Below are 21,239 nucleotides of genomic sequence, written 5' to 3' on the forward strand. Positions count from 1 at the left end.
CAATCTTGACGATAACTATTCAGTGATCACTAGTTAGATGTTAACAATTCAAGAATCAACATCTAAATAATGTCCACTCTTTTCTATGTATATTGCTAGCCATCGTGATGTCTCTAATTATACTTGTTTGTAACTTGTGTAGCAAGAGGTCGTAAACGTTTCATAGTCGCACATGAATAGGTTATGTGATTAATAGACATAATGATGTATTAAAACAAACAAAAGTAAAGAAACTTGTTAAAATATCTGGATGACAGGAAAAAGTAGCCTAGATATTCAAATAGACCGCTTTCAAACAGGTGCTCTAATTCATACCTAATGAGCTAAATCAATGTTTATCCATTTGTATGGTTCAGTTTATTTGTGATCACCATTTGAGAGATACATTACGCAGTTAGATGTATCCCTTCAAATGTTGATAAAATTAGGATAATATTCTCTAAGTTGCTCTTAAATCAGATGTTTAGTTGTTTGTATTCAACTTTTAATGGCCTCACTTTAATTATAGTCATTCTTTGAACCGATCAAGGTCCTTAGTATAGTATACTTTACCCTCACTTGTAACTGTAATATATATATATATATATATATATACCCCTTTCATTGTACAGACTCATTGAGATTGTGCACTTTAGCCTCACTTTGATCATTATATGTGCAAGTAACATTTTTGAACACCATATGAATGACTTGATGTCTATAAAATATAACTATTTTCCAGCTATCAAGCAGGATTTCCGATTGCCATGAGTCTATAGATTTGTTGTAAATTGACCTCAGTGCAAGATGAGGTTAAACACAAGCTAAATAGATCATTGATAACAGCTCAAATCATCATGGTAAATAAATTATTATCAGAAAGGGGGTTTTGTGGAGATTTTAGTAATTTAATAGTTGAATTATTGAGTCAATTAAAACTAGACCACCATGGAAAACTTGGAAACACTGGACGGTCTTTTCGTTCTATTGTGAGACTTCTCAGCAGTGCGCATTTGCGATCACACATAGCGAGATTCGAACCCTGGATCTATCGACCTCGCGCGAAAACGCTTAATCTTCAGACCACTGAGCCAGCCAGCATCAACCAATCCGCGAGATTGAGTCAATGTCCATCATTATCTTCAATGAGTTACTATCTTACAACAGACCTGATTGAACTCCATTGGTCACTGCTTCTCAGTAGAACTCCAAGAAATACCTCTTGAAGACCGTCACTAGTGAATATATGATGATCAGAAACAGATAGGGGTTTTGTGGATACTATAGTAATTTAATAGTTGAGATCATGAGTCAACTAAAACTAGACCATCATGGAAAACCTGAGAGCACTAGATGGTCTTTTTGTTCTGATATGGGACTCCTCCTTGACAGTGCGAATCTACGATCCTGACCCGTGGGGTTCGGACCCGAAACCTATCGATCTCGTGCGCAAACGTTTAACCTTTAGACCACTGAGTCTTCATTTAACAGTAATGACGTTTAACTTCAACCAATCCACGAAAGTAAATTAGAAAACAAAGTCGAACACTTTTTTCAAACTATAATCCATTCATTTGGTATTGTTTTACTTGTATCTTCCCATTGTTGTTTAAGACTGAAGTTGATCAATCTCATGTCAGCATATGTACATCCTGTGTGGATTGCCTCGATATAGCCTTTAATCACAAGCTACATGGAAACATCCAGTTGACGAGTCCTAAATAGGACGAAACGCACGTCTTGGATTTCATTACTAGCTAATATCCATATTTGTTTATAATCCATTCTTTTACATTATACTATTCCAATATCATATCAACTCAATGAATCTATTATGAAAAATCCCTATCAACTATTTCATTTCTATAAAATGAAAGAAGAAAAGAAAGGAAGAAAGGAACCCAGTTACACTTATGTACTTACTTAGAGTTTAGTGAGTTGATTTCCTCTTTTTTGTTGTTGTAAAGTTACCTATTTGCACTTATCAACTAAATTTTTTTATTTATTCTCTTTGATTAGAATAATCAATATCAGATTGTACCTTTATCACTGATTAATCTTATTGTTCAGAATGACAATTATATTTTGTACTTATGTATACAATAACAAACTATAAATAGGAACAAAATTATTACTTAAATTAGTAGTAAATAATCAATCTCAAAGTGAACATCAACTCTGAGATGCAAGTACATTAAGTTGACGAGTCCTAAATAGGACGAAATGCACATCTTGGATTCCACTGCTAATCATTATCCATCTTTGTATAATAATAAAATTTTTTTAAATGCTGAATTTTCATCTACCTAATTAATTTATATTATGATTAGAATGGGGTTTGTGAAGATTGAAGTAGTTTTTCTTTCTTTTAATAGTTGAATTCATGAACCAGTATAAGCTAGATTGCCGTTGAAAATTTGGAAGCACTGGATAGCTGTTTCGTTCTAGTATGAGATTTCTTAGAAATTAGACATTAACATCATTAAATGCCAGAACATTGGTCTAAAGGTTAAGCGTTCGCGCGCAAGGCCGAAGATTCAAAGTTTGAATCCCAAGTACGGGATCGCGGTTGCGAAATGCTGAGAAGTGTCGTATTAGGACGAAACAGCCATTTAGTGCTTTTAGGTTTTCAACGATGATCTAGCTTACATCGATTCATGAATTCAACTATTATAATTCATATTAAGCATGAATTTATGATTTTATATTATATAATGACTACTGATCCATTGATAATTAATTGTTGAATTATTATCCATCATTTAAACTGTAAGCAATTTTCAGTTGATCGTGCTTTATTAACTATACTACTATTTTAATAGTTGAATTCACTTGTTGATCTAAGCTAGACCAACAGTGAAAACCTGAAAGCACTGAACGACAGTTTCTTACCAGTATAGGACTACTCAATAGTGTGTATCCACGATTCTGCTTGTAGGGCTCGGACCCAGGACTTTCATTCTTGCACGCATACAGATAACCTCCAGATCACTCAGCCGGTATCCAACGATGTTAATGTTTGAGTAGTTCATCTGAAACTTTTATTCATACACTTAATAGTATTTATATCAACCAAATGAAAACCATATGTTTATAAGATCTTATAAAGAACAGTTTTTGTCGATTTAAAATATCTTATTAGAAATATCATATGTAACTTGAATACTTATATGATCAAGCAATAAATTTATTTTTTTGATTGAGATCGTTTAACGATTGATGTAAGACCACCATGGAAAACCTGAAAACACTGGACGGCCTTTTTGTGCTATTATGGAACTCCTCAGCAGTACGCATCCACGATCCCACCCGCAAGATTCGAACCCAAGGCCGCAACACCATACTAATAATTACCATGTGCTGATTAATGACTAACTTCGTGAGGGAATTCTCGGAGTTCTAGTGAGAAGCCGTGACCAGTGTAGCTAATCCATGTCTGGTAAAGACAGGTATCTACCTTAGTACAATAGATGGTCGCGCAATTTCATGGATTGGTTGAGGTTAGACATTTATACCGCTGTATGTCAGCTGGCCAAGTGATGTAGAAGTTAAGCGTTCGTGCGCGCGACCAATAGGCTCTGGGTTTGAACCCCGCCAGGCGGGATCGTGGATGCGCACTGTTGAGGTGTCCCGACAATCGGACGAAGAGGCTATCCAGTCCTTCCAGATTTTCCATGGTAGTCTAGCTGCAATTGACTCATGATTTCAACTATTAAGTTACTAAAATCTTCACAAAACCCCCTTTCTGATAATAATTTACTTACCTTGATGATCACTAATAGTCTATTTAGCTTGTGGATTGTGGATTCGCACTGCCAAGGAGGAGTCCCACAATAGAACGAAACGTCTGTCCAGTGCTTCCAGATTTTCAATGATGGTTTAAACATCGATCGGTTCATGATTTTAATCAACAACAAAAAAACTTAACAATCCACACAACCTTATACTGATCATAAATTCTTATTTTTTTTATAATCTACTTTACATAATCATTCATAATTATCATGATCAGTGAACTATTGAACTAAAATATCCTTCATCTAATGAGTATATAAGTAGTATCTTTTCATTTCATTTCATTATACATCTCTCATATATTTGTTTAGTATTATATATATGTCAAATTCATCAAATGAATTATTAGTTATTGGAGCTGGTCTACCAAGAACTGGTACAAAAAGTTTAAAGAATGCATTAGAAATTATTTATCATAAACCATGTTATCATATGACTGAAATTATTACAAAACAACATGATGATATTGAGAAATGGCAAAGATTATTTAATGAAGCATTAAACAATAAACCATCAAATGAAATGATAATTCATCAAGGTTTAAAAAATATATTGAATAATTATGGAACAGTGACAGATGTACCAGCATGTGGATTCTATAAAGAATTGATGGAGATCTATCCAAATGCTAAGGTAATCATAAATAAGAATTTTTTGTTTTCATTACTTATAAATTTTATCAGAAGGGGTTTGTGGAGATGTTAGACGATTCACTGATTGAAATCATGAGTCGATTGAAGTTAGGCCACCATGGAAAACCTGCTCACTAGTGACTGAGTTCAAGAAATACTCCTGGAGTTCTAGTGAGAAACTGTTACCAGTGGAGTTCAACTAGATCTGTTGTAAGATATCAACTCACTGAAGACAATGGTGTTTGGTGGCGCAACTTCGTGGATTGGTTGAAGTTAGACATTAACAGCGTTGGATGCCGGCCAGCTCAGTGGTCTATTTGGTTAAGCGTCTGGCGCGAAACTGATAGGTCCTGAGTTCGAATCTTGCGGTGTGCGGGATCATGGATGTGCACTGCTGAGGAGTCCCATAATAGCACGAAACGGCTATCCAGAGCTTTCAGGTTTACCATGGTGGTCTAGCTTCAACTGACTCATGATCTTAACCATTGAAATTACTAATAAATTTGTTAATGTTTTGGTGGATTGTTATTTTCTGAGCTGAATGGTTTGATCATGGAGCTATCATTGTTCCTCTTAACAACATCATCAGCAGAGACTTTAAGTAGAAGTCTATCATCTCTAAAGTTAAGAAACAATATCATCCTATAACAGATAGGGGTTTTGTAGAGAATATAGTTGAATTCATAAGTTTGTTATGTGGCGGTAACTCATAGAAGACAATGATGGTGGGGTGGCATAGTTTCGTGAATTAATTGAAGTTAGACATTAACACCGTTGGATACCGGTCGGCTAATCGTTCTAAATGTTAGGTGTTTGCTCGCAAGACCGAAGGTACTGCTTTCGGATCCCATGAGCAGGATCGTGAATGCGTACTGGTCAGGAGTCCGATACTAGGACGAAACGGCCATTTAATACTTTCAGGTTTACCATGATGGTCTAGCTTTAACCGACTCATGAATTGAACTATCAATTGTCATCAATAACTTCTTAGAACTTTCAAAATTGATACATGACAATTCATTGTGTATTTTAATAAGGTTTGTAAGCTTGAGAATTTTGTATTAGATATGAATTAGAACTACTGAATAGTCCTACACTACAATAAAATGGCTTTTCAGTATCTCTTCACTTTCACTGGTTATATATATACACAGTGTAAAAATTACATTCTTTTGTATCAAACTGAGAACTTGTAATTTTCCTTTTGTTGTTACTTAAAACCATAATTAACCGGTTTCCATTCCCATATTTGGATTCTAAGAGGATTGACTTGATATATCATTTACTTATTTACTTATTGACGCCTGTTACCTCGCATCAAGGAGTATAAACCGCTCACCAGCATTCTCTATTCAACTCTGTCCTGGACAATCCTTCCTAGTTGTTTTCAGTTGATGTTCATCCTTTTCTTGTCTGCTTCCGATTCTCGACTCAGGGTAATCTTTGACTTTTGTCTTTTCCGTTTGCATTCAGGTATATAGTCAGCAGTGGAATCCAGAAAGTGAGTTTCGTCTTATTTGAGACTCATCTGCTGGATGTACCAGCATCCTGACCTTTGTTAGTCACACTGAGATTTGAATAAATTTCCCATTGTTTTAAACAACAACACATTATCCACCAAATTAATGAGTTCAGATAGCCACCGATTGTAAACCTTTACAAATATCTTCATATACATTGGATAAATTTATGGCCGCCTGAACTCAAAAGCACAGTGGATAATGTATTGCCAGGATCTACGTCTGTAGGATGGAAGTGTAACCATTTAACAGGTCCACATTATAACAAAATGCACATCTTGAATCTGACTACTGGACAAATATCAAATAAAAAAAGATATACATATCGTCGTTTCTTTTTAGTCAAATTATTCATGAAACACAACATTTTGATAATTTCTTCATATTCTTATTTGAAATACACATTGTATATACTCCCTAGTATTAAAAGCCTTAGGATAACTAAAACTTATGGCAACTATGATCTGTCTGCTTATTGAGCAATATGTAACCTGTCTGACCTTACCTTATCGATGATAAGGAAGGCCTCATTAATGTCAAATAATGATCACTTATTTACTTTCTTAAGTCTGTTACTCCTCGTGGAGGAGCATAGACCGCCCACCAGCACTCTCCATCCAAACCTGTCCTGGGAAATTCTTTCCAGCTCTTTCCAGTTGTTATTCGTCCTTATCATATCTGATTCTATTTCCCGACCTAATGTGTTCTTTGGCCCTCCTATTTTTCGCTTCCCTTCAAGATTCCAAGTTAGGGCTTGTCTTGTGATGTAGTTTGTTGACATCCGTAATGTATGTCCTATTCATTTCCATCGTCCTTTCTTAGTTTCCTTTTCAGCTGGAAGCTGGTTTATTCTCTCCTACAGTAGGCTGTTACTGATGATATCTGGCCAATGGATGTTGAGTATCTTGCATAGACAACTATTTATAAATACTTGTACCTTGATGATCACAGTACTATATTATTTATTATCTATGGTTACAAAATGCACACAACTAAATACTGACAAAGATTTGAAGGAAACATTATCATCAGAAGTCCTAAAGGTCGTAGGTGTGATCCTTGTTTACATCTTCAGCGATCATACTAGTGAAAGGTAACAAAAAAAGGTGGAAAAAATGTAATTCATTATACGTAGTTCGAATATTCAACAAAATAAAAATGATCTTTTATTGATCTAAATGACAAGGTCCATGTCAATTCATGAAAGAATCTATACATTTACTTGAATGGTCAATGGTCCACATAGAATAGTTTCAAATAAAATACAACTAATATTTAGTTGGTTAGGGTTTCTTTTCTAGCAAGATTCTTTTCTACAGGATGGAGTTTCTTACTCCATGCCCAATCCTCCTCCTTTATTAAAGCTTGAAAGAGCAACAGGCGGATTGCTCAGAACAGAGTTCGATGGAGAATGCTGGTGAGTGGCTTATGCTCCTCCACGAAAAGTAACAGGTAAAAGCAAGCAATATTTACTTAGAATAAGTGATCAGTCAATATTTGTATATAATATAGAAGTAATTAATATAATGTATATTCAATAATCCTTGATGTATATTTAAAACGTTAGTGACATAGATAGTAGCCGACAGTTCACCTTTATCTACTAATCTATAGAATTCAGTCATACAAAGCATAAGACAAGCATTATACATGACGCTTTTTTTTTCTCCTTTCTTAGAACTACATTCAAAGTATGAAAGATACTTCTGTGATAACCTATATTCATGTTAATTAGAATGAATGAGAGATTAAAACATTAGATCATTCTTTAAGTATCTACATTGTCAATTTCCATATGAACTTATCATGTATAATAATCATACCAGTTTGTTTTTTTCGAATCATATGGATTAAATCATAATCTATTCAAGTAATTTAAACATGATCGAATAACTGGCATAATAATCTGTTTAAATTGAGGCCACTGGATTAGTGGTCTAGAGGTTAAGCGTTGGAGTGCGAAACTGAAGGCTTTGGGTACGCTTTTCTGAGGAGTCCTATAATAGGACGAAACGGCTGTCCAGTGCTTCAAGGTTTTCAATGGTAGTCTAACATCAAGAAACTCATGATATTATTCAAAAACTTGATAATCTCTACAACCTCATATTGATTTTTACAATCTAGTAGAATATAGATTATTTTAGGCTACGGTTACTGATTGAGCATATATTGCAAGATAAGTCATTAGAAACAAAGATGGAAAATGGCTAGTAGTGGAATCAAGAATATGCATTTCATTCTATTTGGGACTAGTCAGCTCGATGTACCTGCATCTCATAGTTGATGTCCACTCCGAGACTCGAATCTAGTACCGTTCGCTTCAAACATCACTACGTTATCCATTTACATACTGAGTCCTGATAGTCACTTGCTTGTGTGATGGGGTGAAATTTAAATTCACTTGATGTTGTTTACTTGAATGTTCCCATGGATATTTAGTACTGCAAATGATTAATCTCTTATTAGCATATGTGCATCCTGTAAGGATTGCCTCGATATTGCCTTAATCAGAAGCAGGCGGCAATCAGGACTTAGTAACTAAGCGAATAACGTAATGGCGTTTGAAGTGGGCAGTACTGAGTTCCAGTCTCAGGGTGAAAGTCATTTCTGACATGCAGATACATCCAGCCGACAAGTCCCAAATAGGACGGAACCCGCGCTGTGGGTTCCAGTGCTAGTCACTATCCATGTTTGCTTATAATGCTTGTGAATTAAGGCAATATCGTGGCCATATGTACAGTATGCACATGTACTAATAAGAGACTGATCAAATGCACTCCTAAACATCAATGGGAAGATTCAAGTAAACAATACCAAGTCAATAAGTCATCAGATTTTAACGGTTGGTTAATCTTTAACAGTCATTGACATTATGTTGCAGGCAAGAAATGTGTCATCAATATATCTCTTTAGTAGAGTGTAGTACTTCGATTGCATCCTTGAGCTTCCTCTGTTCCAGGTTTTCCATAAATATATCAGCCAGAATCGAACCCAGAGGGCTACCCATGGCTACTTTATCAGTTTGGCAGTGTATCAATCATAAGCATTTTGTGTGCCCACTCAATCTGTTTAATAAAGCACATAAGGATATAGATTTCATTATGGAACATGAAGTGGAAGATAAATTCCATTTGTTAGATATTGGAATCAAATAAACCTCAAACGGTTAATTACAAAGACACATCCACCGCAAAAATATTTGGAGTGGAGGTTACCACAATTACAACAGTTTCTGTCAATAGATTACAAAAAGGAACTGGTACGAACCCTTTTTGTTCGCGCTCGAAAACTTTTGTCGAAGGAAAGACCGGAAGGAGAGTGTGTCTTCATTAAAAATTGCCTAAGTGAAAATGAATATCCAGCGAAATTCATAGAAAGGTATGGCAAAACCAACGTCTGTGTTAAACACGATACAGTGAGAAAGAAAATCTGCTTCCTATACTTTCTCTTCAAATGAGATGAAATCATTGGAATAAATAACCACAGAATAAATACCGTATTGAAGGTTACTTATCTATCAGCAAGACTGAAAACTTTATGTTAAACGAACCGTTCACTCAAATAAACAAAAATTGACAAATCCTCTTTTCTCAGTACCTCCAACTTATATGTTGGTGCCAGGGCACATACATTGGAAGAACAGAGAGAGTAGTATGTGTTCGCATTTCCTAGCACGTACCAGGAAACTTAAAACTGAGAGGTGAAATGTCCCTAAAGAGTTTTATAGCTCTGTATTTACTTAACACCAAGCATACCATTAACATTCTACAAGCCTTCAAAATTCTTAACAGATAAAACAATGCAGAATCTCTTCAGTTTTCCAAAGCAACAGCAATCAATAAACTCAAACCTGATTTATGTATCCAGGATGAGACAATATTAAACTTATCAATACCTTGGTAAATTATTTTTATCATTATCATCATTCTATTAGTGGTTATTTTGTTATATAATCTTATTTCATATACACCAGAACCACCCCTTCACCCTTATGTGTTCATTCACTTAATTCTCTTGACACTTCAAATCCTATTTCAATTATTACGTAAGGTATCAATCTTTGATTCTAGTAATCTTATGTAAATCCTTCATAATCTTATTCGATTAATGCATGACCCATCTCTTATGTTACTTAATCCAACTTCATATGACCTCTAACCTGTTCTTCAATACATATGTATACATTCACAATATATAACTTTCGATACATATCAATGAGTGGACATACGCACAGGATGCACAAATGCTAATAAGAGATTGATCATTTTCAGTACTAAATATCCATGGGAGCATTCAAGTAAACACCATCAAGTGAATTTAAATTTCACCCCATCACACAAGCAAGTGACTATCAGGACTCAGTATGTAAATGGATGACGCGATGATGTTTGAAGCGAACGGTACTAGATTCGAGTCTCGGAGTGAACATCAACTATGAGATGCAGGTACATCGAGCTGACTAGTCCCAAATAGGATGAAACGCGTGTCAAAGTGGATTCCACTACTAACCACCATTCATCTTTGCCTAATAATATATACCAATGGCTGTAAGCAACTGATAAGAAACCACAAAATATGATGAATTCATATTATTCTGTATCATTGTTTATTCTAGCCTTATTCGAATTCATAATGGAAACTAATTGTATGAAATAAATAATGGGTTCCAAATTTTACAATTTCATACTTCCCTCATTCAAACAACAAGTAACATCAATTTTCAATATAATTAAACTTTAAGTCAATAATCCGTCACATTATTCATCATTCAATTTAGTATTATCATGTCCATTACTATAGAATGTTTGGATCAGAAAGCTTTTCATGATAATAAATAGTTAATAGTTTGATGATTAAATAGTTGAATTCATGAGTCGATTAAAGCCAGACTACCATGGAAAAACCTGGAAGTACTGGATGTCTAGTTCGTCCTAGTATGGGACTCCTCAGGAGTGCGCATTCACGATCCCGCACCCCGCGAGATTCCATGGTGGTCTAGCTTCAATTGACTCATGATTTCAATCAATATAATTTATAGACAAACTGTGGTTCGTACTATTCATATCAACATAGGTAGTATATAACGTTAGTCAGGAATAGAATAGTTGGCAGCAGAAGGTTAAGAAGATCAAGGAGGAAAGAACTAGAACAGAAAGCAATTGTTATGTAAATGTAGGAACAATGAAGTCTGAGATGATTAATGAACATTTTGCAAATAAACTATTAGAGTATGGTTTTTATTATTTTTTATCAATTAACCCTGCAATTTTGTGCTGAATATAGCTGGTTGTCCTAACACCTGTGTTCCCCTTCACTATAGAACCAAGCATATTTAAGATAGCAGGTTTTGAGTTTTGGTGTGAAATTCATTCACTCATTTAATTAAATATCATTTTAACATTATAGCTTATGTCAATTCGTGATGAAAAGATCAAATCTAATTCCTGACCCTAACGTTCAACCGTAAATACTAATCCTAATTCTTCACATTAATCTATGATCCTCATTTAATCCCAGTAATCAGCTGTACATTTCAAGGTCATTTAAACGTTGCTCAAAGGTTATCCATAAAGTATAATCTCACCGTATGCTTTAATGTTAGATAATTACATCCTTGCTTGTGTTACTATATACATCATAGTAAGTTGATAAAACGATGAAAATATGTTGGTGGCAAATATTTCATCAAGTTTAGTTACTATAAGACATAAGAATAACAGATAATATCTGACCTGTAATTGTAAAGACACTTCATCATCATACATCTCAAATCAACTGTATAATCTTCTTCTTATGTATTTGTATGTATATGGATAAGAGTAAGAAGATCTTTCCCATATACATGGGATATGATAGTGTCATTGGTTTTCCCCTTGATTAATAAGTTTCTTATTTCATCTATTTCACTTGTTTGTATATCGTGATTAATCTTTAATTCATGATGAAGCGAATATCGATATTCATATACAATTCTATTCCTCCCATTGTATTATATCTCTGTTTACCACGAATTTTGATTGAATTGACCTTGACTATGGTGCCTGTTATTATTAATCCATCGCTTTTTAATTGTATTTGCTTAAATTATTCCTTATTTCAGATGAAGTATGTACGTTTCAGTTTGTTGGTAAAGCTTTTTATTTATTAACAAGCTAATTTCCCATATGACGTTTAACTTACGCCTGTTATCCCCGATGGAACATAGGCCACTGATCAGCAATCTCCAACCCATTCTGTTCTGGGCTTTCCTTTCTAGTTCTATCCAATTGTTATTCATTCTTCTTATGTCTGTCTCCATTTCTCGACGTACTGTGTTCTTTGGTCTTTCTCTCTTCCTTTGGCATTGAGAATTCCAAATGAGGAATTGCCTTGTGACACAGTTGGATGCTTTCTTCAATGTGTATCCTATCCAATTCCAATGCTTCTTCCTGATTTCTTCCCTCGCTGGCATCTGGTTTGTTCTCTCTTACAGTAGGTTGTTGCTGATAATGTTTGACCAACGGATCCGAAGTATTTTGCATAGGCAACTGTTAGTAAATACTTGTATCTTCTTCATGATAGCTTTTGTAGTTCTTCAACTTTAATGACATTCAAGGTTTCATTTAATTGTTGTCTTAAAGTTTTACCATTCATTTTCGAGTAAATTAAACTGAAATGTTCCATAGAATCGGATTATATTTTTAACTTTACAGAAACATCATTATTCTCTGAAAAGTGATTATTTTTATAGTTATTCATGTCCTAGTAACTGATATATTTATAGATTGGTTATATCCAATTTCAGAAATGTAAATTAAGAAAGGGTTTTGTGGAGATTTTAGAAATTTCACTGATTGAAATTATGAGTCAATTGACGTTAGACCACCATGGAAAACCTGGAAGCACTGGACGGCCGTTTCGTCCTAGCATGGGACTCCTCATTAGTGCGCATCCACGATCCCGCACCCCACGAGATTCGAACCCAGGACCTATCAGTCTCAGCCAGGCGCTTAACCAACTAATTATCTGCTCACTAGTGACTAACTTCAAGAGATACTCCTAGAGTTCTAGTGAGAGGCCGTAATCAGTGGAGTTCAATCAGGTCTGTTGTGAGATATCAACCCACTGAAGATAATGGTGTACAGTGGCGCAACTTCTTGGATTGGTTGAAGTTAGACATTAACACCATTGGATGCCGGCCAGCTCAGTGGTCTATTTGGTTAAGCGTCTGGCGCGAGACTGATAGGTCCTGAGTTTGAATCTCGCGGGGTGAAGGATCATGGATGCGCACTGCTGAGGAGTCCCATACTAGGATGAAACGGCCGTCCAGTGCTTCCAAGTTTTCCATGGTGGTCTAACTTCAATTCACTCATGATTTCAATCAGTGAAATGTAAATGGACTCTATATAACATTTCCTATGGCTGTTCAAGTATATCATACTACTTATTTCTTTATAATTATTTTAGATCAAATTATTACCAATCTATTTTGCTGAACCATTATATTTTGCCTATATTAACCGATGTACTGCACTAACTAGTAAATTAAGGTTTTTTAACTAATAATTTGTGAACTTGAGAGTTCCTCGTCGTTACAACAGTTTCAGATGGAGTGAATGAGAACAGAAAATGGGACAATTGAATGTATTTGAATACAAAATCACAGAACATCTTAGTAAAATCTGTGAACTATACAGTAAATACTTCATTCAGAAAATGCCAATCAATTGTCTCAGACTTAACTGTTTCTTTTGAAAATATTAGTTGGTCTCTCGGACTTCATTGTTCCTACATTTCCATACCAATTGCTTTCTGATCCTATTCTTTCCTTCTCGATCTTCTATTTCTGACTAGAGTTATATACTACTTATGTCAATATAAGCAACACACTACACACCAACTAGCACCCCAGTTCCAGGCCCTCATCCATGTCCGCAGCACAGCACCCTTCTCCCTCCTAATTGGCAGTAACACCAAATGTAGTGAACAAGAACACAAGTTTGTGGTAAGCAAATGTGTCTGAACACAAAATTACAGAACATCTTAGCAAAAATATGAGAACCATACAGTAAATGCTTGATTTGTAAAATATCCATCAATTGTCTCATATTTCATTGTTCCTGCATTTCCATACCGATTGCTTTCTGTTCCAGTTCTTTCCTCGCTGATCTTCTTGACCTTCTACTGTTAAACATTCTATTCATGACAAGCGTTATATACTACTTATTTCGATATATATAGATATAGCACATACCACACAGACCATATTGTAGATATAATCAAATGATTTACTCCGATTGATCAACTGGCAGAACAAATTGTTCGACTAGATTATCTACGGATTGAGTTACATTACAAGTCAAAATCTTAATTATTAACACTCTCTATCCTTTCTGAAAACATAATGAAAATGTTAAGTTATTTTAAGATTATTTAAGAATGATGCATTGCTCAAATTGTATTAGTCACTTATATAGATTGTAGTGTGGTGTCGAGTCGCGTTTCACTATTGACACCACTACAAGAAATCAGAAGGCGGTTTCAGGTTGTAACGAGATATATTCATTGGCGACCTCGTGGTATCTAAAGAAAACCGAGATAGTTCCAAAAAAATACAAGTGGAATCAGTGGGCGAACGTAAGAGCGTACAAGGTCACAATCAACGGAAGGATAATGGAAGATTAATGGATGTCTTTAGTACAGTTAAACAAACAAGTACAGTAAAACAATCACTGGTACAATTGGTTATAATCATAATTGTTTCCATTAAACCATTCGCATTCTCTTGATAAAAGTACGTCACTACAAGATAACACAAGTATAGATGTATGGCTAATTTTACAACGAATCACTTATACATGTTTCCTCAATACATTCTACACTGAATAACTTCATTTCTTTCGTTATGTTAACCAGGTTATATTAACAATACGTGATAAAAATGATTGGTTATCAAGTTTTCGGCAAACATTAATGCCAAAATCAATTGATTCATTTAATAGAACCATAGATGAAGCTGATCAAATATTGGAACTTGGTCCAAAATTCATTCAAATGGCTGTTGATTCAATGAAATTATCATTTCGTAAACTTGATTTTGATATAGATAATGATGAAGAAATGCTTAGATGTTTTGATGAATATAATAAAATTGTAAAAGAAACTGTACCACCTGAACGTCTTTTAATACATCAACTTGGAGATGGATGGGAACCTTTGTGTAAATTTTTAAATGTTGATATACCAGAAGGTATATCCTATCCATTTATAAATGTTCGTAAATAGATGAGAAGATTCGGACATCATAAATCTTTCTACTTTATCATGATATTAAAATATTCAAGCTAATGAAAGCATTACAAAACGGTTGTATTCTTTAATATTCTGTAGCCTTTTTCAACATGTACGCTTCCAATATTTTTACTAACATTGAACAAACTATTGCTATTCGTATTGCTTTATAGATAATACATTTGAATAACAGACTTTTGAAAGTTTCCTTCTATTTTCATTTCTCTTATTGTCAATAACCTTGTTGTGTGGCGTCGAGTCGCGGTTGACTATGATCACCACTACAGGAAGACTACATGCCAATTAACCGATAAGATCCCCCGTAAGTCAAATATCATAAGGCAGTCGATGGCTGTAGTCGAGATGTATTTGTTGGCGATCTCGTGGTATCGAAAGAATACCGAGATCATGCCAAAAGAGTACAAGCGGAACTACTGAGCATAGGTAAGTTCGTGCAAGGTCACAATCAACGGAAGGAAGAATGTCTTTAGTACAGTTAAACAGACAAGTACAGTAAAACAATCACCGGTACAATTGGTTATAATAATAATTGTTTCTATTCAACCAGTCGCGTTCTCTTAATAAAAGTAGGTCACTACAACCTTATCCCGATAGAGCTTAACAACTTACTTACTTAAGTCTGTTACTCCTCGTAAAGGAGCATAAGCCTCCCCCCAACACTCACCAACCAGATTAAATCCTATTAGAACGATAGGTTGATTTTACTTATATGTTCGTTATTCAGTTGACAATCTTCCATTGACGACGACATACTCGTCTCGAAAATCCAAGATTCTATAACAAAATCAAAAATCTTACAATCATGCTAGTAAACCATATCTACAAATGACATATTTTATACCCAAAATGATAGAATAAATGAGATTCGTAATAAAAAGTGGATCTTTAAGGTCTGTAGCAAATTCCCTCTAGGAATAATATAAAACTCAATGTGACCAGTGACAAATCTTAAGGATTAACGGTTGATAAATGAACTAATTATTAGTTATGAGGCTTTACTTCTTACATTTATAAGTAACTATAATAAAACAATACAACTATTCATGTTGTTATTCATTTCAACATTTACAATGTTGACACAAACAAATTGCCATATCACGCTAAGGTGTTTGCTGATAAGTCTGACTATCTGATCTTATTTCGAGGACTTTAAATATATCGATCATTTGTAGTGATCCTGAAATAAAACTGAATCCTCACCACAAATCATCCTTGAAGCTGGATATGCACTAACATGAAGGATTCACAGAGCCTATCGAATACTTGATAAATAATAATAGGTCAACTTGGTAAAATGACCATAGCCCGTTCATGAATAAGGTGCATGTAATTGCATAATACAGTTTTCTTGATTCATTGAGAGTAGATATTATTATTTTCGAAAAATAAATATTCGTCCAACCGACTTCTCTTAGAATATAGCAAAGAAAATATTTGTAGCCAGGTTATCCTATATGTTGACAGATAGATACTGTTGGTTTGTTCTCTCACAAAGTAGGTTGTTTTTAATGGTGTCCAGCCAGAGTATATATTGCTTTGAGTCCCATATGCTCTTCAAATGTAGGTATGCTGTTCTTGATTTGCCAGTCCGTGCATTTATATCTGTATCTGATCCTTCTCGTTTATCAATGGTGATGCTCGTATACGTAAAACTTTCCAAATCTAACAGGGCTTCTCCATCAAGTGTCCTCCGATCAGTATCCTCCATGTTGTACATCAGGATCTTGCTTTTGCTCTGGTGTATATTGAGACCAGTAGCTTCAGGGGTTGATGCTGCACTAGCTGTCCTCACCTGCACTTGTCGCTGTGTATGTGGTAAAATATCTAGATCATCTGCGTACTCCAAATCCTCTGGCCCCATTCAAACTGATCTGCTTCCTCGTAAATATGGAGAAAGTTAGCAGTCTTGCCTGGCACAAGTGCTAACTTAAAATGCATCTGTCAGAGGTTCTTTAAACACGACTTTTCAGTGTAGTCCATCTTATGATTTAGTTATGATGTTGACGATCTTATCACGTACACCACACTATCGAATAAATGCCCATAAGGCTCTCTTATCCACACTGTCCAAATCTTTCTCGTTGTCAAGGAAGTTGATGTACAGTGACGAGTTTTGTTCAAATGATTGTTCAACGATGATCCTTGGTGTCAAAGCTTGGTTTGTGCATGACCGACTCTTACGGAATCCCTCCTGTCGACCTCCACGTTAGGCGTCTACTGAGTCTTTCATCTGGTTCAGCAACACGGTTGAGAACATTTTCTGGTACCGATATTAGTGTGCTGACTCTGTAGTTCCCACACTTTCTGAAATCTTTCTTTGGTATCTTGATGAGGTTTCCTCCAACAAGTCCATCGGCGCTTGTTCGTCCTTTTGAATCCTCTTGAATATAACGTGGGGCATCTTGATAGTTAACTCTCTGCCCACCTTCAGTGCTTCATTTGGTATATCATCTGGTCTTACAGATTTTACATTGTTGGTTTGTCTGATAACTATGCTTATTTCTTCCCGTACTGATGAGGTAAAATGTATGGGAAGGTTTGTGAGTGCTTCTACGACATCTGGTGCGGTCAGTGGGGCTGATCGACACCACCCGTTCTGGTATCCTTGAATCTCAGTTATTGGTTCGCTTTCTTTGTTTTGACTGATCGTTCTGAGTTAATGCGTTTTCCTGCTAACGTCTTCGTTGTATCATATAGTTGTTTCAAATTTCCTTCCTCTGCAGCTTTTTTCACAGTCACTGCCAGGCCTTCCACATACTTCCGCTCATTAGCTGTAATTCTTTTCTACACTTCTTTGTCTACTTCTGTGCATTAGGTCTGTTCTTTGGCTTCCTCCGCGCTAGTTCGACTACTGTTAATTGTTGTCTTTTTGTTCTTCCTTTTTTTGTGTTCGGCCCAGGGTTTCTCTACAGATCCATGCCTTATGATGATGCTTGTTGCGGTCGAGTACCTCGTGACACATTGAATTTAGTTCTTCTCTAGTCACTTTCCGGCTTTCCCCCATATTAGTTTCATCTAGTTTCACCAGATATTGTAAGACTTAAGTCTGTTACTCAGAGCTATCCATTCCGACCTTAGTGTTTAGGTCTCCTATTAAGATTGTCAGTCCGTTTCCTGAGCATATTTTTACGATTGACTGAAGTCTCTAATAAAACTGATCTTTATCGTCTCCACCGCAGTTATTGATGGTTGCTTAACACTGGATAACATTCGTGTATTCCTTTTCTGAATTGTTTTAAGGAACGTTTTGATCGCCCTGAATACGTCAGACCCTACCCCATGAATGCTTTCAGTACAACCCATATATGAAAGCATTTTCTTCTTCAAAACCAGAGTCCAACGGCGCCTCTGCCTCATACCTCTCTCGGGTGAAAATGCCTACACTTCAAAGGCATATTCTCAGCGACTCATATTGTTTTTATCGTTTGAGTCCCTTAATAATGGTCGTTTTATTTGGAATAGGGTTGCAAATACAATGGTCAACCTTTATCCTCTATCAGGGTTCGAGACAAGCTCTAGTTGAAATCGATTCTGAACATAGCTTTCTAAAAAGGATCAAAATAATGATAAATGCAACCAAAAATCCACACGCAATTTGAAAGTTAACTCAACATAATACGATTGGGGAAATGAACTAGGTTACATTACTCTGAAAGTTCGATCTCCCGAGTACTCATCAAGTAGTGGCTATTTACTGCTTCATATAATCGTTCGAATATTGATATGATTAACACAAAACAAATGCCAGGAGGCCAAGGCAACAGTCGAATAATTATTGTGGAATTGTATATTAAGGAAAGTCACTAAGAACAGGCTAATGTTGAAGAACCGTGGAAAAATGATTCTTTGTGACATTTCAGATGGGCACACATTCAAAACAATCCTTCATCCTGTAAGCCATATAGAGTAGAGAACAATCTGAAGAAGAACATACTAGTGTGTTTCGCCTAAGGCCAAAATTAGATGAACTTTGATTTCTCACTAAACCCTACATCTCGCTTGTTAACGCCAGATAAAATTATTTATACCCTTATCCAACAAAATGCCGCTTGTCGCAGTTACTAGAATTTCCACAGAACTTGAGATATACCGTGCCAGTGCAGTCTATAATATCTTAACGAATCAACCAACCCATCACACTTAACTGTAACTATAAGATGAAAAGTCCCTCAGACTGACATCCCACCGAGATGGTATAGCTCTGTCATGCAGACATAGTCATCCTATATAACCTCTTTCTTTATAAATTTTATTCTGCCCCCAGCCTTAATGTGTTATGTAAAGGTTCGTAAAACCTATATATCTGACTATCACGATAGGACGAGTCTGTATAGACAGTGATATGACTACGACGTAAGATTATGTGGTTAAGTAGTCAAATCATGGCAAATCCACACTGCTAAATTAGATTCAATGTTCTAGTGACATAGATATATTCATTAATATTAGCCTAGACCTACGTTTCACGTCATTGTGGTAAACTCTAACGGATTACAAGGATGCCTGTTGGTCAGTAAATCCACTTCATGATTTTCAGGTTAAATGTTAAGTTCTGCTCAAAACTCTACGATCTACATTCTGGCGGAAAACAACATTTTTAGAGGCACTATTTTGCCAGCATACCAGACAGTTAAGACTTATGAACCATGGATTAAACATCGATGCATTATTATACAATAGTATAATGTGTGAGTTTCCAAACGAAGTATCAACAGTGCGGTGTTTATCGATGCAGACTGATGCATGTGAGAATATAAGTTACAACTATTCTTCAACGTTAACTAGGCAAGAGTTAACAACAAAATAACGTCTAGTCACGAACTAAACACACCGTAAACATACAGCTTCTGATGACTCTGTACAACATTAATAGATACAGTGGTTCATAAATTAATCTCCATTCACATTAGGTTCTAAGTTATAATGCTAGTGGACAGTTGGACCCTGAATTGTGTAGACCTCCGTAGATTCAGACTGTTAGATTATCCTCGAATTTTCAATTTCCATCATGATGATCCCATGCTCCCAGTATCTCCATTTCTTACTTACCCATCAATAACTTCAACAACTCTGGTCGCTTACCATCTCAGAGATAGCGGATCCTACCTTCTAGTATGGTTTATAGGCATTTGTGGATCTACTCATTGGTAGTTTTCTATCCGTGATTATCAGCTCGCATGTTATTGAAGAGTCATGTAACAACAGTCTGGAGTATTATCGCTACTTAACTGCCTTCCTTATTCCTCATGGCCAGTTCTTCCATCGATATTTGTCTGCACAGTTATATATGGAACTAAGCATTATCTAGTGGACGTAATATTGACTCCTGATGACGACGGATATTCATTTGCTTATAAACCATGGTTTAATGATTGTCAGAGCATTTAGTGTTTTTTGATGTGTTTTTCAAAAGATGCTTGAAAAGTGCTAGGCGCGAGTGTTATTAGTGACACCTGATCACAAATTTGTCCATATCAAGCCAGCAAAAATTCTGTGAGGTTAGCATCATTGGTAGTTCCAAATACAGCAGAAGGATCGGCTAACTCTGATAAGAGCAAGACAGGTGAAAAAAATCATGGTTATAAGAGGGAATAAAGCCTCACATCTCAGACGTAGATTTTAAGCATCCATATTGGACGATTCAGAATACAATATTCATAAGTTAGGAGAAATGTCAGTTAGCCGGTATCATGAAGCATAGGACTGCGCGCTCCATCGTCGGCCAGAAGTCACCGCCATTTTATTGTTATCTCCTTGTTTGATTTGGTTTTACTTCAAGCATTAAAAAATTTAGTCACTATCTATATATAATAGTGCTGGTGACTACACAAATTATTTGTTCACTTACGCCTGTTACCCCTCAGAGAGGAGCAAAAGCCGATCACCACCATTCTCCATTCATCTCTGTCTCAGGCAACCCTTCTCAGTTGTTTCCAGTTGTTATTCACTCTTTCGATGTCTGCAGTGTGCAGTGTCTTCTTAGCCCTTCCTCTTTTTTATTTGCCATCAGGGTTCCAAGTTC

General features: G+C 35.7%; 1 protein-coding gene across 1 annotated transcript; it reads left to right on the forward strand.

Annotated features, from left to right (window-relative positions):
* Nucleotides 1-624: 624 nt before the first annotated feature.
* Nucleotides 625-15,627, forward strand: MS3_00008771 (uncharacterized protein). The gene is made up of 2 exons (XM_051217114.1): nucleotides 625-4,407; nucleotides 14,822-15,627. Exons 1-2 carry the CDS (start codon nucleotides 4,096-4,098, stop codon nucleotides 15,188-15,190), a joined length of 681 nt encoding a protein of 226 aa, XP_051065748.1. The 5' UTR covers nucleotides 625-4,095; the 3' UTR covers nucleotides 15,191-15,627.
* Nucleotides 15,628-21,239: the final 5,612 nt, after the last annotated feature.

This window comes from Schistosoma haematobium, chromosome 6, assembly GCF_000699445.3.
Source record: "Schistosoma haematobium chromosome 6, whole genome shotgun sequence".
Classification (NCBI taxonomy): domain Eukaryota; kingdom Metazoa; phylum Platyhelminthes; class Trematoda; order Strigeidida; family Schistosomatidae; genus Schistosoma; species Schistosoma haematobium.